The sequence below is a fragment of the Typopeltis vanoorti genome, chromosome 7 (assembly GCF_054136105.1).
Source record: "Typopeltis vanoorti isolate ZY-2024b chromosome 7, IOZ_Tvanoo_1.0, whole genome shotgun sequence".
Lineage (NCBI taxonomy): Eukaryota > Metazoa > Arthropoda > Arachnida > Uropygi > Thelyphonidae > Typopeltis > Typopeltis vanoorti.
This window is the reverse complement of record NC_143555.1, coordinates 133,466,126-133,487,435: the sequence shown is the minus strand read 5'-3', so window position 1 is coordinate 133,487,435 and position 21,310 is coordinate 133,466,126. Positions and strand designations below refer to the sequence as shown.

The window sequence follows — 21,310 nt, the reverse complement described above, 5'->3', positions numbered from 1 at the left end:
AGGGTATATGTGGAATTACCATGCTGGCAAGTTTGACAAGCTTAGGAGATTGCTTGGATCAGTGCCATGGCATGTACAACTGCAAGGGCTGGACGTCGATAGTGCATGGGAAGTGGTCAAGGAGCATTTACAGGAGGCTGATTGTATACCTAAGGTCCGAATAGTAAAACAAGTAGGGGTTAAATGGATGAATAACACCATTAAGCTTGAGCTGCAAAAAAAGAAACAACTGTGGAGGGAATTTAAAGAAAGGGGTGACCTGCAGGCACACGAACGGTATAAAGTGCAGGCCAAAAGGGTAATGAGTGTGGTAAAAACAGCAAAAGCCGATTATGAAAGGAAACTAGCTATGCAAGCAAAAGAGAAATCAAAAACAGTTCTTTCAATATGCTGCAAGCAAGAAAAAAACTGTACATGGCAAAATGATTTTAAGGAATGACGATGGTAAGGAGGTCACTGAACCAGTCGATATAGTGGAGTTACTGAGCGTGCACTTTGCAAAAGTATATCATCCAGGTGGTGACGTTGAAAGAATGAAGGAACCATTAGTTTATACGGGAATTGTGATGAATGAAGTGGAGGTGAATAGTCTATTACAGAACCTTAATGTGAATACATCTGAGGGATCGGATGGTATAATGGCACGGGTCTTGCGTGAAGCAGCTAAGGAATTATCAGTGCCCTTCACCATGTTGTTTAATCTGAGTCTCAGGTCTGGTTTAGTCCCGAAGGTGTGGAAAGAGGGGAAAATAGTTTCACTGCAGAAAGGAGGATCCAAGACTATGGATCCTCCTTTATGCAAATTACCGACCGATCAGCATATCAGGAGTCATTGTCAAGGTCTTGGAGAAAGTAGTCAAGGGAAAAATACAGGAATGGATTGATGAAAATGAGATACTGTACAGGGGACAGCATGGCTTTGTGAAGGGTAGATCATGCCTCAGTAACTTGCTCAAGTTTTATAACAAGGTGACAGCAGAACTGGACAAGGGAAATGGGTTTACGGTGATACTGCTGGACCTGGAAAAAGCGTTTGACAGGATATCACGTGGAATTCTAATCCGTAAGCTACAACACATGGGAATGGATATAGGGTTGGTGAGATGGATAGGTGAGTGGTTGATGGAGAGATATCAAAGAGTAGTTTATTTAGGAGTGGAGTCCAAAAGACGGCCTGTGACTAGTGGTGTGCCGCAGGGTTCTGTTCTTGGACCACTGCTGTTTAATCTGTTCATTAACGATATAGGGAAGGATCTAAGTGGAACAGTTCATTTGTTCGCTGATGATGCAAAATTGGGTAAATGAGTGGTAAATGAGTGGAATAAGCTGCCAGAGTCTGTTGTGGGTGCTATGACAGTGAGCAAGTTCAAAGCAAGGTATGATAGATACTGCAAGAATGTCAAATAGTTGTGTGGACATGAGTTTAGGGCCTCCCTCGATAAGTCTAAGGACTCCCTGGAGTAGCATGAAATAATAATAATAATCTCTTCCATGGCCTCTTTTTCACTTGCAGTTCCTGGATGACAAACAATATCAAACAGGAACTGCAGGTGAAAAAGAGGTTATGAAGGAGATATAAAGAGAGGGGTGGAGAGCAGATGCATGAAGAATATAAGACTTAAGACTCAGGCCAGAAGAGTGACTAATATGGTAAGGAAAGTGAAACTGGAATATGAGAAGAGACTGGCACTAAGACCGTTGAAAATTTATTTATCACTAGGTTAGACTATAATAGATTTAGTTTAATCCTTTATCCCAGTGAGAGCAAACAAAGTTTGCGCCTGAAAATATCTTCAGGACTAAATATAGTGTTGTACTATCTTATCCAGTAAGTAGTGCAACACCAAGGCAACTCGTGGCAAAGGTGGAGCAAGCTACCAGGCACTTCTAACCCAGTATCTCCCATAATGCAAAACACATTTCCTATGTGGATATGTATACTGTTATGCATTAAAGGGATTGGCCATCTACCCAGACTAGTTTCGACCTTTATTGAGGTCTCTTCAGTGGGAGCCAGGCCCAGAGCTGGAGATACCAGGCAGAAGCAGTAGCAAGTCATCTGTGCCTATGGGAGTTGCCAAAAGGTTTATCACCTTTTTTAAAAATTACTTTGGATTTAGAGAAAGATGTTGAAAATTTATTTATCACTAGGTTAGACTATAATAGATTTAGTTTAATCCTTTATCCCAGTGAGAGCAAACAAAGTTTGCGCCTGAAAATATCTTCAGGACTAAATATAGTGTTGTACTATCTTATCCAGTAAGTAGTGCAACACTAAGGCAACTCGTGGCAAAGGTGGAGCAAGCTACCAGGCACTTCTAACCCAGTATCTCCCATAATGCAAAACACATTTCCTATGTGGATATGTATACTGTTATGCATTAAAGGGATTGGCCATCTACCCAGACTAGTTTCGACCTTTATTGAGGTCTCTTCAGTGGGAGCCAGGCCCAGAGCTGGAGATACCAGGCAGAAGCAGTAGCAAGTCATCTGTGCCTATGGGAGTTGCCAAAAGGTTTATCACCTTTTTTAAAAATTACTCTGGATTTAGAGAAAGATGTTGAAAATTTATTTATCACTAGGTTAGACTATAATAGATTTAGTTTAATCCTTTATCCCAGTGAGAGCAAACAAAGTTTGCGCCTGAAAATATCTTCAGGACTAGTCTAACCTAGTGATAAATAAATTTTCAACATCTTTCTCTAAATCCAGAGTAATTTTTAAAAAAGGTGATAAACCTTTTGGCAACTCCCATAGGCACAGATGACTTGCTACTGCTTCTGCCTGGTATCTCCAGCTCTGGGCCTGGCTCCCACTGAAGAGACCTCAATAAAGGTCGAAACTAGTCTGGGTAGATGGCCAATCCCTTTAATGCATAACAGTATACATATCCACATAGGAAATGTGTTTTGCATTATGGGAGATACTGGGTTAGAAGTGCCTGGTAGCTTGCTCCACCTTTGCCACGAGTTGCCTTGGTGTTGCACTACTTACTGGATAAGATAGTACAACACTATATTTAGTCCTGAAGATATTTTCAGGCGCAAACTTTGTTTGCTCTCACTGGGATAAAGGATTAAACTAAATCTATTATAGTCTAACCTAGTGATAAAAAATAAATTTTCAACATCTTTCTCTAAATCCAGAGTAATTTTTAAAAAAGGTGATAAACCTTTTGGCAACTCCCATAGGCACAGATGACTTGCTACTGCTTCTGCCTGGTATCTCCAGCTCTGGGCCTGGCTCCCACTGAAGAGACCTCAATAAAGGTCGAAACTAGTCTGGGTAGATGGCCAATCCCTTTAATGCATAACAGTATACATATCCACATAGGAAATGTGTTTTGCATTATGGGAGATACTGGGTTAGAAGTGCCTGGTAGCTTGCTCCACCTTTGCCACGAGTTGCCTTGGTGTTGCACTACTTACTGGATAAGATAGTACAACACTATATTTAGTCCTGAAGATATTTTCAGGCGCAAACTTTGTTTGCTCTCACTGGGATAAAGGATTAAACTAAATCTATTATGGCACTAAGACCCAAAGATAATCCTAGGGAATTTTTTAGCTACGTGGCCAGTAGGAGGAGAAATAATTGTGGAAGAATGACATTGTGGAATAAAAATCGGAATAGAGTGACTGATGCAGAGGACATAGTGGAATTGTTCAATCACTTTATTGAAGTATTCCATACTGGAGAAGTAAGTTTTAATACGAGAGGGATAGGGAAGGTTCGAGATTTAGAGGTGCAAGAGTAGAGTGTGTTCCAATTACTGAGTACCCTGGATGTCAGTAAAGCAGTAGGACTGGATGGAATTTTGCCATGGGTTTTTTGAGAGAATATGCTAAAGAACTGACAGCTCCGTTCACATGGCTTTTCAGTGAAAAGCTGGCCAAGAGAAAGGTACCAAAGGAGTGGAAGAAGGGTAAGATAGTTCCACTGCATAAGGGCAGTAGCCAGACTTGAAGTGTCAAATTATAGACCAGTTAGTATTTCATCAGTAGTCGTTAAGATCTTGAAGAAATTAGTGAGGGTTACACAGCACTGGGCAAATGAGGGTAATGTTATCTGTGATAGTCAACATGGATTTGTTAAGGAGTGCTCTTGCTTTAGTAATATGGTTGCCTTTTATGATGCAGCGACAAGAGCGGTTGACGAGGGAACGGCATATTCTGCCATTTTTTTTTTTTTTTGATTTTGCAAAAGCATTTGACAAGGTGCCACATGATAAGCTGATATTTAAGTTGCAGCACATGGGTTTAGGTGTCGAGTTAGTCAACTGGATTCAGGATCAGCTGTCTGATAGGTATCACAGAGTTGTGTATGGTAGGGCAATATCAAGGAAGCAGAAGGTTACAAGTTGGGTCCCACAGGGCTCAGTACTGTGACCTGTATTGTTTAACCTTTATATCAATGACATTGTCAATGGATTGCAGGGGGATATTCAGTTGTTTCAGATGATGTGAAGCTGGGTAGGGTTATTAGTAGCAGTGCAGATGTGGCAGCCCTGCAAGAGGACTTGAATAAACTAGACAGATGAGCGAATGAATGGAGATGTCGGTTTATATGCAGCAAGATGTAAAGTCTTGAAGTTTGGATATATCGACGATAGCTGCATACTCGTTTGGAGGAGCTGTACTGGAGGAAGTAGGGAGACAAGAGATCTGGGATTGATGATTGATAGAAAACTGAAATTCAGGGAACATATTGCAAAGATGGTGAAGGTAACCCAGAGGATTGCTGCAATACTGAGAAGGACGTTGATCTGCAGAGATAAAACAGTTATCGTTCTATTGTATAAGACTCTGATCAGACCACATTTAGACTACTGTTCTCAAACCTGGTCCCCAAGGTTTGAAGGAGATAAATTAACTGTGGAAAGGGTACAGAAGTGGATAACAAAGATGGTTTCAGGACTGTTCAATGTTAGTAGATGCCACCAATGCACCTTGCATCAAATTATCTAAGCAGCTAGCTAACTCTTTGAAACCCCTCACTGGTCTTACCGCATTTTATGTAAAAAACTCCACCCATTTTAAAAACTTAATTGAAAATCTTACTTCAAATAATACAGATATATTAGTCAGCTTTGACATCATCTCTTTGTTTACAAATATTACCCTAACTGACACCTTAACACTCTTAAGAGACGTTTGTCCTTCTGATATCTTAGAGCTCTTTTCATTTGCCATCAACTCTGGTTATTTCTCTTGGAAGAACAAAATCTACAGACAGATAGAGGGAACTGCCATGGGTTCCCCCCTCACCACCTTTTGCCAATTATTAAATGGAAAATTTTGAAAAACGAGCCATTGACTCTTCCCCACTAAATCCTTCTATCTGGCTAAGATATGTAGATTTTGTGTTCTCTATTTGGCCTCATGGCCCAGACACATTAGATTCCTTCCTCTGTCACCTCAATAGTCTACATCCAAGAATCCAGTTTATGATGGAAAAGGAAAATAACAATAGTTTACCCTTCCTAGACACCTTAGTAACATGCTTTCCTAATGGTAACTTTTCTTTTTCTGTATATAGAAAACCTACTCACACAGGTAGATACATTCACAACCCCCCCCCCCCCCAGCAATTTGGCATTATTAAAACTCTGACCAATAGGGCCCACAATCTTTGTTCCAGTAAAACTGCCCTGTCAACCGAACTCAAACACATACACAACACCTTCCTTTCCAATGGCTATAATGAGTACAAAATTAAAAAAAGAATCAAGTCCTTCCCCATTTCCCGACCATCTCTTCAGAAGGACTTCAGAAATGCCATCATTATTCCTTATATCCGTGGAACTTCAGAAAAAATAGTCAGATCGTTAAAAAAGTACAACCTCTATACAGCTTTTAAGCCCCACCATAAACTTGCTACCCTTATCCGCTCCACTAAAGACCAGCTCCTCCTTCAGTGCCTGGTGTATATAGAGTATCTTGTTCCTGTTAATTTGCCTACTTCGGACAAACAGGCAGGTCAGCATCCATCCAGTTAGAAGAACACAGTTCTTACATATGCAAACACGATTATGGTCAGTCTGGCCTTGCAGACCATGTTTTAGATATATCCCACAGAATCTCCTGGAAGAAAACTACCATGCTCCACCATAGTAAATTCAAAAAAGAAAGACTATTCTTTGAATCTGCATCTGCACTCAGGAATCAACCTAATTTAAACAAATACAGTTGCATTAAACTTCTCAAAATTTCGGAAACTTTAATTATCAGAGATCCCTCTTTATATCCCAGGCCACATGCAAATGCCCATATAGGGCACACCACCTAGATAGGACTTTAGTTTCACTTTGTATTGTATTTGTGTGTGTTGTTACAAAAAGTTTTTGTAATCCCCGAAGATGTCTCTGTGACGGAGACGAAATATTGGAAGTATTAAAATTAGTTTTAATCCTTTCTCAGTGCTGTTAATATTCGAATAAACCTCTAACATGAACAAACTCTGCAGTCCACGTTCCCTCAGCCAATCCTCATAACTAACTCCATGTTAGAGGTTTAATGGAATATTAACAGCACTGAGAAAGGATTAAAACTAATTTTAATACTTCCAAAATTTCGTCTCCATCACAGAGACATCTTCGGGGATTACAAACACTTTTTGTAACAACACACACACAAATACAATACAAAGTGAAAAGTTTTTGTAATCCCCGAAGATGTCTCTGTGACGGAGACAAAATATTGGAAGTATTAAAATTAGTTTTAATCCTTTCTCAGTGCTGTTAATATTCCATTAAACCTCTAACATAAATTCTTCACAGCACTTAAGCCTCAACACATGTACTGCAGAGTTTGGTAGATAGAAGAAGGAGAGGTGATATGATTGAGACTTAAACTGTTGAGAGGTAGTTACAGGGTTGACATTGGGGAGTTCTTTTGCTTAGTGGAACGGTGGGAAGGAGCAATGACAAGGGGCCATCCCTGGAAGTTGCAAAAGGAAGCTGTGAGCAAGAGGGTGAGGAGTGGTTTCTTTGCATTTAGAGTGGTTGAACTGTGGAATGCACTGACTGACAGAGTGGTGAGAGCAAGAACGGTCAATGAGTTCAAGCAGTGGTATGATAGACTTTGAGTCTATCATACCACTTTAGGAAGGCCCTCCCACAATGAGTCTTTTGATTCCATGGAGGCTGAATAAAACTAATAATTAAAAAAAAAAAATCTAAAGGACAGAGCAGTGAAATAAAGGGCTGTCCTCTTAAATAAAGGATGTATGGTCACCGTAAGTATCAGCATATACCCATTACCTTTATCCAACTCTGCTATCACTATATTATAAAAGATAAGCAAGTTACTGACACATGACCTGCCCTTCATAAAGCCATGTATATTATGACTTTTTCATTTATAAATAAATTACTCAATCATATATATGGATGTGACTTTATCTGGGAATGACACGAAAATATGTTTAATGGATGGAATGGAGTTGACTGGCCATCAACGATTCCATAAATCTCATAATAAAAATGAAACAGAAGATTCAGTTGTAATTAACTATTTCAAAGCAAAGTATATAAGGCTTTGATTAAGCCACACATGGACTATTGTGCCCAGATTTGGTCACCTGGTTTTCAGAAGGATGAAGAGATGTTGGAAAGGGTCCAAAGGCAATTGACTAAGGTAGTTTCTGGCCCCTGGAATGTCGAGTATGAGGAAAGATTGAGAAGATATAATTTACAGAGTCTGGTGAATAGGAGGAAGGAAGAGGGGGGAGATATGATAGAGATCTACAAGTTGGTAAGGGGTTGTTATAGGATTAATGGTGGAGAAATTCTACAGAGAATAGTGGGAGATCGGGGGGAGAACCAGAGGTCATCCCTGGAAACTGTATAAAGAGGGTGTGATTAGGGGAGTGAGAGGCAGGTTTTTTTTCGTGCAGAGTTGTAAATGATTGGAATGCCTTGCCAGAGAGTGTGATGTCTGCAAGAAGTTTGAATGCGTTCAAGGCACAGTATGATGAGCTGTGTGTGTGATAAAAGGACCTCCCAGATGAGTCTTTGACTCCATGAGGTCTTGGGGTAATAATAATAATATAATTTAACTTGAAACTTGAGTATCATTCATCGGGTATTGAGTTGAGTATCATTCATTGAGTATCATCGGGAAATTGGTTTACAGTGATACTGCTGGACCTGGCAAAGGCGTTTGACAGGATACCACATGGAATACTAATCCGTAAACTACAACATATGGGAATGGATATAGGGTTGGTGAGATGGATAGGTGGTTGGTTGATGGAGAGATATCAAAGAGTAGTTTATTCAGGAGTAGAGTCCAAAAGACAGCCTGTGACTAGTGGTGTGCCGCAGGGTTCTGTTCTTGGACCACTGCTGTTTAATCTGTTCATTAACGATATAGGGAAGGATCTAAGTGGAACAATTCATTTGTTCGCTGATGATGCAAAGTTGGGTAGGGCAATAGTGAATGCAGAAGATGTCAAAGTCTTGCAGGATGACTTAGATAGATTGGAGTTCTGGGCTAAGGAGAATGGATGTCAATTTAATGTGACAAAATGTAAGGTTATGCATTTTGGGGTGAAAAGATTAGCAGCAGTATACCACATTGGTGGAACTCTACTCCAAGAAATTGATGAGGCCAGGGACTTGGGAGTGTTGGTGGATAGGAATGTGAAGTTGGGGGCACACTGCAAAAGTAGCTAAATCAGCTCATCAACTCACTTGGTTGTTGAAAAATACCTTGACGAGCAGAGACAAGCAAGTTATTGTACCTCTGTGCCGAGCCTTGATAAGACCTCATCTCGACTACTGGGCCCAGATTTGGTCACCTCGGTTCCTTCTTGATGGGGAGGAGGTGGAGAGGATCCAGAGGCGAGTGACTAAGGTGATAACAGGTCTATGGAATGAACCATACGAGAACAGGTTGAAGATTTGTGGGTTGCAGAAACTAGTTGATAGGCAGAGAAGGGGAGATATGATTGAGACATTCAAATTACTAAAGGGATTCTATACGATTAATTCAGAGGATATTTTTGAGATCAGGACTGGTGGTGGGAGAACTAGGGGACACCTATGGAAGCTGGGCAAGAGTGTGGTTAGCAGGGGTGTTAGAGCTGGGTTCTTTAGTTTTAGAGTGGTCAATGAGTGGAATAAGCTGCCAGAGTCTGTTGTGGGTGCTATGACGGTGAACGAGTTCAAGGCAAGGTATGATCGATACTGTGAGAATGTAATCTCATAGTTGTGTGGACATGATGTTTAGGGCCTCCCTCGATGAGTCTATGGACTCCTGGAGTCGCCCGAAATAATAATAATAATCATTCACGAGTTGTGCATTATGTACCGCAGCAGTCTCCATGACACACACATAAAAAAAAAAAAAACTTTCAGACGAGTTCATAATAATAGTAAAAAAATAATCTTTCATTTCATTTATGATAGAACTTAATATATCTGACAAAATACGAAAATTCATCAGAGTACCTTTTCAACTATACCAAGTTCGCCTTTATGCATTATATCACGAATAATATTTCCTGCCTTGTTGATTACAGATACGGAGGCTGATATTAGCCTTAAAATTAAAGGTCCACGAGCAATTGCCGAACTCATTTCAAATATTTATTATATAAGACAGTGTATTATAAATTCAAAATTAGTTTTTCAACTTATCAGTCGGTTTACCCCCTACTGATTAACTGTGATCAGTGGATCAGCAACGCAACATGCACTTTTAATTGTGCAACAACAAACTGATGATATTTAATTTCAGGCGTAAATTATACTTAAAATGTTTTCAAAAAATTGCTGATTTTTAACTTTAATAAATAATTACCGAATGGTCCTAGGTTAATAGTAACGGTAATTAGTAAAAATATTAATAATTGATGCGAAAATATGGTCCTTTAATTTTTGGATAACTCAGAATATCACACGTTTCATAGGTTGACGTTTTGATTTCTCCAACTTTTTGTTAATCTCGATACTTTCAAAGATATCCATATAACTAGATGCCTTTTATTGACAGTCATATTTTAAGTGGAAAAACTGTCATGTATATTTTTTCACGTGACTCAAAAGTTTTATTTACTATTACCACTGCACGTGCCTTTTTAAAGTATCAACGTAACGAGTTTGTATTATTGTGAAGATGTGCATGCTGTCATTTTTTGTGCTGCAAAAATGAAAAGGCCGTTGTTAAGTTAGTGTTATAAAGTACTTTTTAATATCGAATGGTATCTTCAATTAAGACATGTATAAGGAATATAAATAATATTTATAAAGAATATGTAGGACCGAAGAAGGCGTCTTTATGAATCTCTGAGGTAGTTTTAAAGTGACAGCCATAAATGTAAAGAGACCTACGGTATTTGTATAGCAGCTAAAAACTAAAACGCTTGTTTAAATTAGGATGATGTGGTCATTTTTTACAAGGGATCCAGCGAAGGATTTTGCATATGAAATAGGTGAATGTATATCTGGACTTGAAGAAAAATCAATCTGGAAACTTCACAAAGGTAAAAAGAAGGTAAATGAAATTTATCTTCAATAGGTAATATGTAATCACTGATATCAGTATACTTTTATTTCTGCAATTAGACCTGTCATCAATTTTTCATGGTCTATGATAGATTAATATAGTATACAGTATCTTACAGAGTTAGTGTCCTCAATCAAATAACTTTCAATCAACAGCAACTGAGAAATAAGTGGGTATATATCACTATGATGTTGCAAAACATTTTATATGATCCCAAAACAGGAACTTGTTCAAATAACTAAATGAAGAAACTTGTCAGGATTGAATTTGAGAATGAATTAAAAAATACTTTTTTTTTTTAGGGAATTTATAGACATGGAGAGAGAGAAAGAGAATGAGCAGAATATGAAGAAGAAAATTTTTCCAGTGAGTTATGAACTTGATCTGTGAAAGGGTGTTGATCTAGTTGTTATTCCCAAAATCTGTTAACATAGTTCCTCGAAATCTGGTAAAAGAGATTTTGAGGAACTGACTGTTGGAAGTACTGCAGCTAATTTAAGTGAACATCTATTTCCTTGACCATGAAAATATTTGTAGGAAATGGTTGCAGTAGAAACTTTGTGAAAGAGATGGAGTGAAAATAAAATTATTTTAAATAAATTATTTAATTTATTTAAAAAAAAAATTGTCGACCACATCTGAAAATTCGCTAAGTTACAGAATATGTCAAGTAATAGTTGTGCAAAATTTTAGCTATTGATAGCTACAAGTATATATAAAAATTTAAAAAAAAAGGATCGAGTGTGAATTTCTCCAGTGGCAACCATCATTCCTCCATTTTCTGCTGGACCTGTTAAAACAAAAGTAGTAAATGCCCAGCAACCCTTTTCCATACAACTGCCAACATGCTGAACCTACTTCTCCCCTGTCTTTTATTCCTACCTGTGGAACAGAGGTAAGAATAAAAGAAGGAAGAACAGAGGTTTCTCATGAAGTTATCCCTGAAAAACTACAACCGTTAACTCTTCAAGAAAAATGTCAGTGGGTTTCTTTCTCAATCCTTACCTATGCCTGCTAGCCTGGTTGGCTGACTGGTTAGCATATCTGCTCACCAACTAACAGGCTGTGGCCTATTAGTTGACTTGCAGTTATCAATACTAAAATTTTGCACAACTATTATTATTATTACTATTATTATTGTGACACCTTCAGGGAGTTCAAAGACTCATCAAGGGAGGGCACCTACTCTACAACTGTCTCCACCACTCAATCCACCAACGAACTGCAACTATTGATAGCTGCAAGTATATATAAAAATAATATGCCGGCCTGGTTGGCCGAGTGGTTAGCATATCCTCTCTCCAGCCAAACATGCCCACGGCGGGTTCGAATCCCGCCGTGGCCATGGATGTTCGTGATTGTCTGTGAAAATACTAGTGGTGGTGGTCGGCGGTAGATGACGTTGGTGTAGATGATGAAAGTAGTAGTTAAGATGGAGAGTTGTGGAATAGGTGCCCTCCCTCGATGCGTCTTTGGACTCCCTGGAGGTGTTATTTAATAATAATAACTACACCAATGCCATCACCACCACTACTGTTTTCACAATCACAAACATCCATGCCCACAGTGGGATTCGAACCCACAGGCTTTTGGTTGAAGAACGGATATGCTTACCACTTGGCCAGCCAAGCCGGCTGGCACTATTACTTGACATATTCTGTAACTTAGCAAATTTTCAGATGTAGTCTACAGATATACTAATGTTTGTGATTGTCTTTATGTGGGAGATTCTTTGCTTATTGGAGGGCTGAAGTGTCTTGAAAAAGTTCTATGTTTGGTCTAGAGCAGGTTTCTGGACCATGTAGAAAAAAAAATTCTTAACTCTCCCACAGTATGCATATACTGTAGGTTTACAAATAACCTTTTGTGGGTGTGAACCACATAAAAATAAAAAGAAACCTTCCCCATACAGCACTGATATTCTTATAGGTTTTACTACCTCTTGTGTATGGGATCAATATATATATATATATACACAGCTGATTTATTTCTTGTTAATTGAATGCCCTATTATAACAGGTATACCTATTGGTTAGTGGATATGCTAACCAGTCAGCCAACCTAGCCATTAGATTGTGAAAGAACTGAGAATGAAAACCTATTATATACATAGCAAGCCAGCAAAATTTTTTGTTGTTTGTTGAAAAAAAATGGCCAGCGCCAATTTATTCAAATCATCCTGCAGTAAATCTACATTTAATCATCAAACAACCGAATATCCTTCCTCTAAATCTTTTCCTATGTCATTGATATAGAAATTAATATAAGAAAATTGATATAGAAATCTAGTATATAATCTGAGGTACTCCACTAATCATTTTCATAGATTCCACTTTACTATGTACTACTCTCTGGTGTTTGTCTGTAAAATCCATGCTACAAGCATCATATCCATTCCATTTGTTTCACTTTTGCAATAATTTTCCATGCGGTATTCTTTCATATGCCTTTGCAAAGTCCAGCAGTATTATGATTGTGGTGTAGCCATTTTCTTTATACATTTCCACTATCACTTTATTACAAATTACCCCACCACTGGATTTTACCTTTAACTAACTTTTCCAATACTTTAACAACCACTCCTGATATATTAATTGGTTTGTAGTTTGCTACTGCCATCTTGGATCTACCTTTATGAAATGGAACTATCTTATGCCCATTCCACTCCCTTGCAACCTTGCCAGAGCTGAGACTTAGATTGAACAACTTAATTAAATGGGGATGTGAGTTCAATGTTGCAAAATGTAAGGTTTTAAAATTTGGAAAACAAAGATGGGATGCAGAATTTATGCTTGGTAAGAATATATTGTTGGAAGTAGAGGAAATAAGAGATCTGGGAGTGATAGTGGATAAGGATCTAAAATTTAGGGGTCACATCGCCAAAATTGTGAAGACAACACAAAGACTTCTGGGAATGATGAGGAGGACACTGACGTGTAGAAGTAGGGAGATTCTTGTTCCATTGTATAAGGCTTTGATTAGGCCACACATGGACTATTGTGCCCAGATTTGGTCACCTGGTTTTCAGAAGGATGAAGAGATGTTGGAAAGGGTCCAAAGGCGACTGACTAAGGTAGTTTCTGACCTCTGGAATGTCGAGTATGAGGAAAGATTGAAAAGATGTAATTTGCAGAGACTAGTGGAGAGAAGGAAGAGGGGAGATATGATAGAGACCTACAAGTTGGTAAGGGGTTGCTATAGGATCAATGGTGGAGAAGTTCTACAGCGAATAGTGGGAGATCAGGGGAGAACCAGAGGTCATCCCTGGAAACTGTATAAAGAGGGTGTGAGTAGGGGAGTGAGAGGCAGGTTTTTTTCGTGCAGAGTTGTGAATGATTGGAATGCCTTGCCTGAGAGTGTGGTGTCTGCAAGGAGTTTGAATGTGTTTAAGACCCGGTATGATGAGATGTGTGTGAGATAAAAGGACCTCCTAGATGAGTCTTTGACTCCATGAGGTCTTGTTTAATAATAATAATAATAATAATTAGAAGCAATGCCACTTCTCTTACATATTCGCGTGGTACACAGGCTAACTTTTCATCTAATCCCACTGCTGTATTCACATTGATATTTTTCAATATGCTGAATACCTCCTGATCATTTACCTCAGTTTTGATATGTGTCTGTCACATCAGTGACTGTAAAATCTCCACCTTGGTGATACATCTTTGCAAAATGATCACTCAGCAACTCAACAATTTGCTTTGCTTCTGTCCATCAGCATTGACTGTAATCAATGACAGTCATCTTACCATAGTCGTTTTTCCTCATACTTGAAAACTCTTTTGGATTTACTTTTGCCTGGTTAGTTAATTTTCTCTCATAATCTGATTTGGCCTCTCCTATCATACTAGTTACCCTTCTTGCTTGCACTTTGTACTTATGAATATGCTGATCACCTTTTTTTTTTATATTCCTTCCACAGTGTTTATTTATTTATTTTTTTTTTTGCAGCTCTTGCTTTATATTGCTACTCATTCATTTAATTCCAACTTGGTTTATCCTCCTAACATGGGATATGCAGTCTGATACTACTTCTCTCAATCTCTGACCACTTCTTTCCTCAGGCCATGGCACTGCTCCAAGATGACTCTTAGTCTATTAATTACCAGCTTTATAGTTTATCATAAACCCTTTCTTGAATTAAGTGCTACGTGGTACTACATATCTTGAAGTACTACATTGCTACATGTTTAACAATGTAGTACTTATTATTGTTATTATTATTATCCGACCTCCCTGGAGTGAAAGGACTTGTCACAAGAGGTTTATACTCTCATGTCAAAACATCATCGACCCTTGCCTTGAGTCCATTGATAGTTTCTGCACTCACCACACTTTCAGGCAATGCATTTCACTCACAATCACTCTCTCTATGCAATGAACCTGCTTTTCACTCCCCTGTTCACATCCTCCTCATACAACTTCCATGGATGGCCTCTAGTTCTATTCTTGCTGCCTCCTACTCTATGAATTATCTTCTCCACGTTAATCTAGTAACAACCATCACCAACTTATATGTTTCAATCATATCCCTGTTCCTTCTATTCACAAGCCTCTGCAAGTTGCATTCCCTCAATTTGTCCTTGCATCTGACATTCTATAAACCTGACACTAACTTAGTAAATCTTCTCTGGTCCATCTCCAATACATCCTCATCTTCCTGAAAACAAGGTGACCAAATCCGTGCACAGTAGTCCATATCTGGCCTAATTGAAGTCTTATACAAGCAAACCATAACCTCTTTGCTTTTGTATGTCAATGTCCCAATGGATTATTGCCATAAACCACTGGGTTGGTCTTACAATTTTAGCAATGTGACCCCTAAGCTTCAAGTCTCTATCCACCATCACTCACAGATCTCTCATCTCCTCCATCTCCCCAAAATTTCTCCATCAATTTTATAATCTGCATCCCAACCTTGCCTATCAACAAAACCTTGCAGTTTGCAACATTAAATTGATAGCTCCACTCATTTGCCCACTCACATAGTCTATTCAGATCCTTCTGCAAGGTCACAACATCTGCTCTAGTTTTCATAGTCCTTTCCAACTTTGCATCATTGGCAAACAACTGACCTATCCAATAAAGATAAGTTCCAATGTCATTAATGTACAAGTTAGACAATAATAGCCCCAAAAGAGATCCCTGTGGCACTCTACTAGTGACCCTCCTCCTTAAGGATACTACTCCTCCACATACAACCTGCTGATACCAATCTAACAGCCAATCAATTATCCAGCTCACTAGTCTGTTATTAAATCCCATTTGTTTCAGTTTAGCTACTATCTTGTCATGTGGCAGTCTATCAAAGGCATTTGAAAAATCAAGTACAGCACTGTATATGCATCCCCTTTATCGAGTAAATTTTTCACCTTGTTGTAATATGTAAGCAGATTGCAGATGACCTCCCACTTACAAAATCATTATTTATTATTATTGTTCAGGCTTCCATGGAGTCAAGAGACTCATTGCAAGAGGTCCTTTCTAGGGAACACAAAGTCTATCCTACAACTCCTTGAACTCATTGACCGTTCTTGTTCTCACCACTTTATCAGGCAATGCATTACACGCTTCCTTTAGTACTTTCCATGGATGGCCCCGTGTCATCGCTCTTTCCCCCTGCTCCACCAAGTGAAAGACTTCCCCAGTGTCCACCCTGTAACTCCCTCTCAACAATTTGAAAGTCTCAATCATACACCTCTCCTTCTATCCGCCAAACTCTGCTTTCCACATTCCCTTAGCCGATCCTCATAATTAACATTGTACAGTCCTGAAATCATCTTTGTTATCTGCCTCTGCACCCTTTCCACAGTTAATTTATCCCCTTCAAATCCTGGGGACCAAATTTGAGAACTAAGTGAGTCTAAGTGTGGTCTGATCACGGTCTTACACAACAGATTGATAACCCTTCTATGGGTTACCTTCACCACCTTTGCAATATGCCTCCCCTTGAATTTCAGTTTTCTATCAATCATCACTCCCAGATCGCTTCTCTCCCCTATTTTCTCCAATACAGTTTCCCCAATTGAGTATGCCAGCTCCCATTGATGCATCATCTGCAAATAACTGAATATCCCCTTGCACTCCATTCACAATGTCATTTATATAAAGGTTAAGCAATATAGGTCCCAGTACTGAGCCCTGTTGAACCCCACTTGTAACCTTCTGCTTCCTTGATATTGCCCTACCATACACAACTCTGTGATACCTATCAGACAGCTGATCCTGAATCCAGTTGACTAACTCGACATCTAAACCCATGTGCTGTAACTTAAATATCAGCTTATTATGTGGCACCCTGTCAAATGCCTTTGCAAAATCCAAACAAAAATGGCAGTGTATACCTTTCCCTCATCAACTGCTCTTGTCACTTTATTATAAAAGGCAATCATATTACTTAAGCAAGAGCACTCCTTAACAAATCCATGTTGATTCTCACAGACAACATTACTCTCATTTGCCCAATGTTGTATATAGTTAGATAGCCCCTCAATAATAAAAAAAGCCTCTACCTCTATATGAGACCAGCTAACTCAACTTTAGTCAAAAGTTTGTCTCCTTAATGCAGATAAAGGTTCCTCACATCATGGACAGGAATCGATCCCTTTGTCTTTTCGACCGCTGACCATGATAAAGAATAGTACTATTATCAACCCTCTTCTGAATCCTAGTCCTCACCAACTTCTCTAATACCTTAACTATAACTCCAGACATTCAGATTAGACTATAATTTGTGGCCTCAGTCTCCCCCCCCCCTTTGTGAAGTGAAACAATTTTTTCTGCCTTCCATTCCTTTGGGACTAGTCCTGTTGCATGCAAGACTCATTTTAAATAGTTGTACCAAAAGTGTCATTAATTCCATAGAGCATTCCCTCAAAACACGTGGCAATATACTGTCAAATTCCATTGTCTTATTAATATCAAGTTTACTTAATTCCTCATATACTTTCTGCTCTTTCACCATCAGTCTCCCCCTCCACCATACCATCTACACTCCAGTTTATCATGATGTTGCCATCATAAGAGTGAAATACACTGATAAACTGATCATTGAATGCTTCAACTATATCCTCTGTATTGGTTATCAGTCTACTAGTGTCATCACCTAGCATCATCTTATCATAGTCATTTTTACTTCCACTTGCCACATATTGAAAGAACTCACTAGGATTTTTCTTAGCCCGATTGGCTAACTTCTTCTTACTGCACTTTTGTTGTCTTTATCAACTGAGTTACCTTCCTGGTTTGCTCTTTGTACTCTTCATGCAACTAATCATTATCAACCTTCATCTTGTGTTGCCTCTAGTGTCTTCTTTCAGATTTTGCCCTTAATCTCTTCATTCATCCATTTTACTCCTACATTGTTTAGTCTTTTAGTCTTTAGGATATACTCAGATATTACTGTTGCTAAATAGCTCTGGATCAATGCCCATGCAGACTCTATAGCCTTCCCACTCAACTCCTATTTTCATGCTATAACTCCCATTTGTCTGCTAAGCTTTCCATAATCTTTCCATAAGACTTGTAGTTCCACATATATCCCTCCTTTATAGAAGTTCTCATATGATTACATTCCAAGTGATCACTTCATGAACTTTCACCAACTGGAGAAAGATTAGACACTCCACTCACAATCACATCTGATGATATAACCAGATCTAAGACTCTTGTCCCTCGTGTGTCCTCCATTACGTACTGCCTAAGATTGTTGTCCCTTAAAAACTCCAGAAATTATTCTCCTTATTACCAGATGCTTGTTTTCATTCCAGTCAATATTGCTGTAGTAGAAATCACCCATAATGATCACCCTTTGCTTGCTCACTAAGCCAATTGCCCATACATTTTTGTTGACATTCCCTGGCCTGTAATAACACCCTCATCAAATATCTCATTCTATCAACCTCCACTTTACACCATTCTACTTCGAAACCACTGCAACTTTGTTTCCCCTTGTATCTCAATCTTGTGCAGATATAATTCCCCTGCTATCATTAGCAGCACTCCTCTACCCTTCTTGCCTTTCCTATCTTTACAAAAAACATATCCTTCCATTTCTATTCCCATCAAGATGCCATTCTCATCCAACTAGTTTCTCTTATTCTAACTATTTTTGAGCACATAACTCAATCAATGCAACAATTTCGTCTCCCTTATTTCTGATACTTCTGCCATTCGTCAATAAACATAATTCATTTCTTGATCTAAAGCTGTCTTACTCATGCTGTCACCCATCTGTGACTTTTTTCCCACCTGCTCCTGTCTGTCATCTGTCTCAACCTAACCTCCTATGTCGAACTTGCATTTTGGTTCTCACATTCTCTTCTCCATTCACAACCACCTCAGTCTCACCTAATTCAATCTCCCGCTCTTTCATATCATCATTGAAACTTGCCAGAACAAGACTGCACAGTCACTTTCCTTAATTGGAGGCAGAGTGTCTACCTTGGTTTTGGATATATCTTCTGATGCTATTACTAGATCTAGCACTCTTCAATCTCTCTGTCCCTCCTATAACGTGTTGTTTCCAGTAATTATCCCTTAGCAACTGCTTAACTTCCACTTCGTCATGCCTTTCATCCCTACAATCTATGTTCCCATAGTTGAAGTCTCCTATAATAAGTATTCTGCCTGCCGATACATGGCATCATACCATCCTATGGACTCTGTGATCCATAATATCAGCCAACAATATATTTTGTCATATTGGCCTCTAGCTCACACCACACGCCTCAAATGAACCATTTCCCCCAGAACTAAAATCCTGTTTAATTTCTAATTTTGTTAGCTGTAGTTCAACTGTCTTCAGCAATATCCTACCCTTCTGTTCTCTCTATCCTCCTCGAAAATACAATACCCTTTACATTCTATCTCTGTAACTATATCATTGTTTAAGAGATGCTTGTGCCATGAGTGGTTTCTTCAGATTAACACGAAAAAACACAAGGAACAAGACTGTTTATTTAATGTCATATATTTTAGCCTAAATATTACAGGCCATCATCAGTGGCAACAATAGTTAATTACAAAGTATAATGCAAACAATGGATTGATTTGAAAAAGTAAGAGCTGCATGGTGTTATACATAAACTAATGTAATGATATAACAGAGGAAATATTGATAATTCATTAGCTATTTAAAACAAAAACTTGGGTGTCTGATTAAAATAAGACTTTCCCATATCTTAGAGAGAGAGACAGTCATCCAATTTAAGTTTGGATGTTGAAGTAAGGCCTCAGCACTTTCTTTAAACAAGCATTCAAATTTATACTATCATCAATGAAGTAAGCATGCTTCATACCATAGAATATTGTGGTCTGTATCTATTCTGTGCTTTGCCAAGCCAGATTTTTCAGATTTGCTGTTGCTAATGTAAGATTGGTGTTCTTGTTTTCTCTTTTCTACAAAGAGTTTAGTTTATCCAAAGTAAGAATGATGACAGTCACAAGGAACTTGGCAGGCACCAGGGAGAGCTAGAGGAGACCATTTATCGTTTGAAGATGGAAATTATGCAGATAATTTGTTGATAGGAAGAAAAGTAGCTACTAAATTGTATTTCTTAAGAATTCTGGAAATGAGTTCTGAGATGCCAAAAATGTAAGGAATAGGAACTCTGCATACTGTTTCCTTGTTATTTGAGCTAGGATTATAAGAATTAAAAAATCTGTTGCATGATTCTTTCTGAGAAGCCATTGAGTTTCATATATCGTTTGATTATAATAAGTTTATTGTGATGTGTTCATGCTATTTGTTCTACACCTTGACTCTTACAGCAAGAACGAACTCTTAAACACCAAAGTTCTTGCAGTAATAGTTGAGGTGTAGAACAAATAGTATGAGCATATCACAATAGACTTTTTATAATTCTAGTGTTCTCTGATGGATGGTGAGCTGATTGCTGTTGAATATAGCATGTAGTGAAAGTAGGCTTTCAATAAATGAAATGGGAGGAGTTATACTGGAGGAAGTAGGGGTGACAAGAGATCTGTGGTTGATGATTGATAGAAACCTGAAGTTTAGGGGACATATTGCAAAGGTGGTGAAGGTAACACAGAGGATTGCTGCAATTATGAGAAGGACACTGACCTGCAGAGATTAGAGGGTTATCATTCCGTTGTATAAGTCTCTGATCAGATCACACTTGGACTATTGTTCTCAGATTTGGTCCTCAGGATTTGAAGGAGATAAATTAGCTGTGGAAAGGATACAAAGATGGATGACAGAGATGGTTTCAGGACTGTACAAGGATAGTTATGAGGATCGGCTGAGGGAACGTGGACTGCAGAGTTTGGTGGATAGAAGGAGGAGAGGTGATATGATTGAGACTTTTAAACTGTTGAGAGGTGGTTACAGGGTTGACACTGGGGAGTTCTTTCGCTTGGTTGAACAGCGGGAGGGAGTGATGACAAGAGGCCATCGCTGGAAGTTATGAAAGGAAACCGTGAGCAAGAGGGTGAGGAGTGATTTCTTTATGTGGAGGATGGTTGAACCGTGGAATGCATTGCCTGATGGAGTGGTGAGAGTGAGAACGGTCAATGAGTTTAAAGGAGTGGTATGATAGACTTTCTGTTTCTTAGGGGGGACCTCCCCTCGATGAGTCTTGACAGACTTTATGTTCTTAGGAAGGACCTCCCACGATGAGTCGTGTGACTCCATGGAGGCCAGAATGATTATAATAATAATAATAAAAAACAGAAGTAATTAATTCACCTTATGGTGAAGGAAGGAATAAAATATCTAAAAAGGACAGTTTGTTGTTTTTCTCCATTTCCATAGTAAATTTAATTCATGGATGTAG

At 38.7% G+C, this 21,310-nt stretch overlaps 2 protein-coding genes across 2 annotated transcripts in view; one reads left to right on the top strand and one right to left on the bottom strand.

The window, feature by feature from the left end:
• Positions 1-9,687, bottom strand: part of LOC150105080 (3'(2'),5'-bisphosphate nucleotidase 1) — a 144,218-nt gene extending 134,531 nt beyond the window's left edge. The window contains exon 1 of the mRNA XM_090395484.1: positions 9,455-9,687. Within this exon, the coding sequence (XP_090251610.1) occupies positions 9,455-9,583 (129 nt within the window). The 5' untranslated portion in view covers positions 9,584-9,687. The remainder of the gene's footprint in view (positions 1-9,454) is intronic.
• Positions 9,688-9,916: 229 nt separating this feature from the next.
• The window catches only part of yata (N-terminal kinase-like protein yata), a 386,793-nt gene continuing 375,399 nt past the window's right edge, over positions 9,917-21,310 (top strand). Inside the window, exon 1 of the mRNA XM_090396135.1 lies at positions 9,917-10,499. Coding sequence (XP_090252261.1) covers positions 10,383-10,499 — 117 coding nt within the window. The 5' untranslated portion in view covers positions 9,917-10,382. The remainder of the gene's footprint in view (positions 10,500-21,310) is intronic.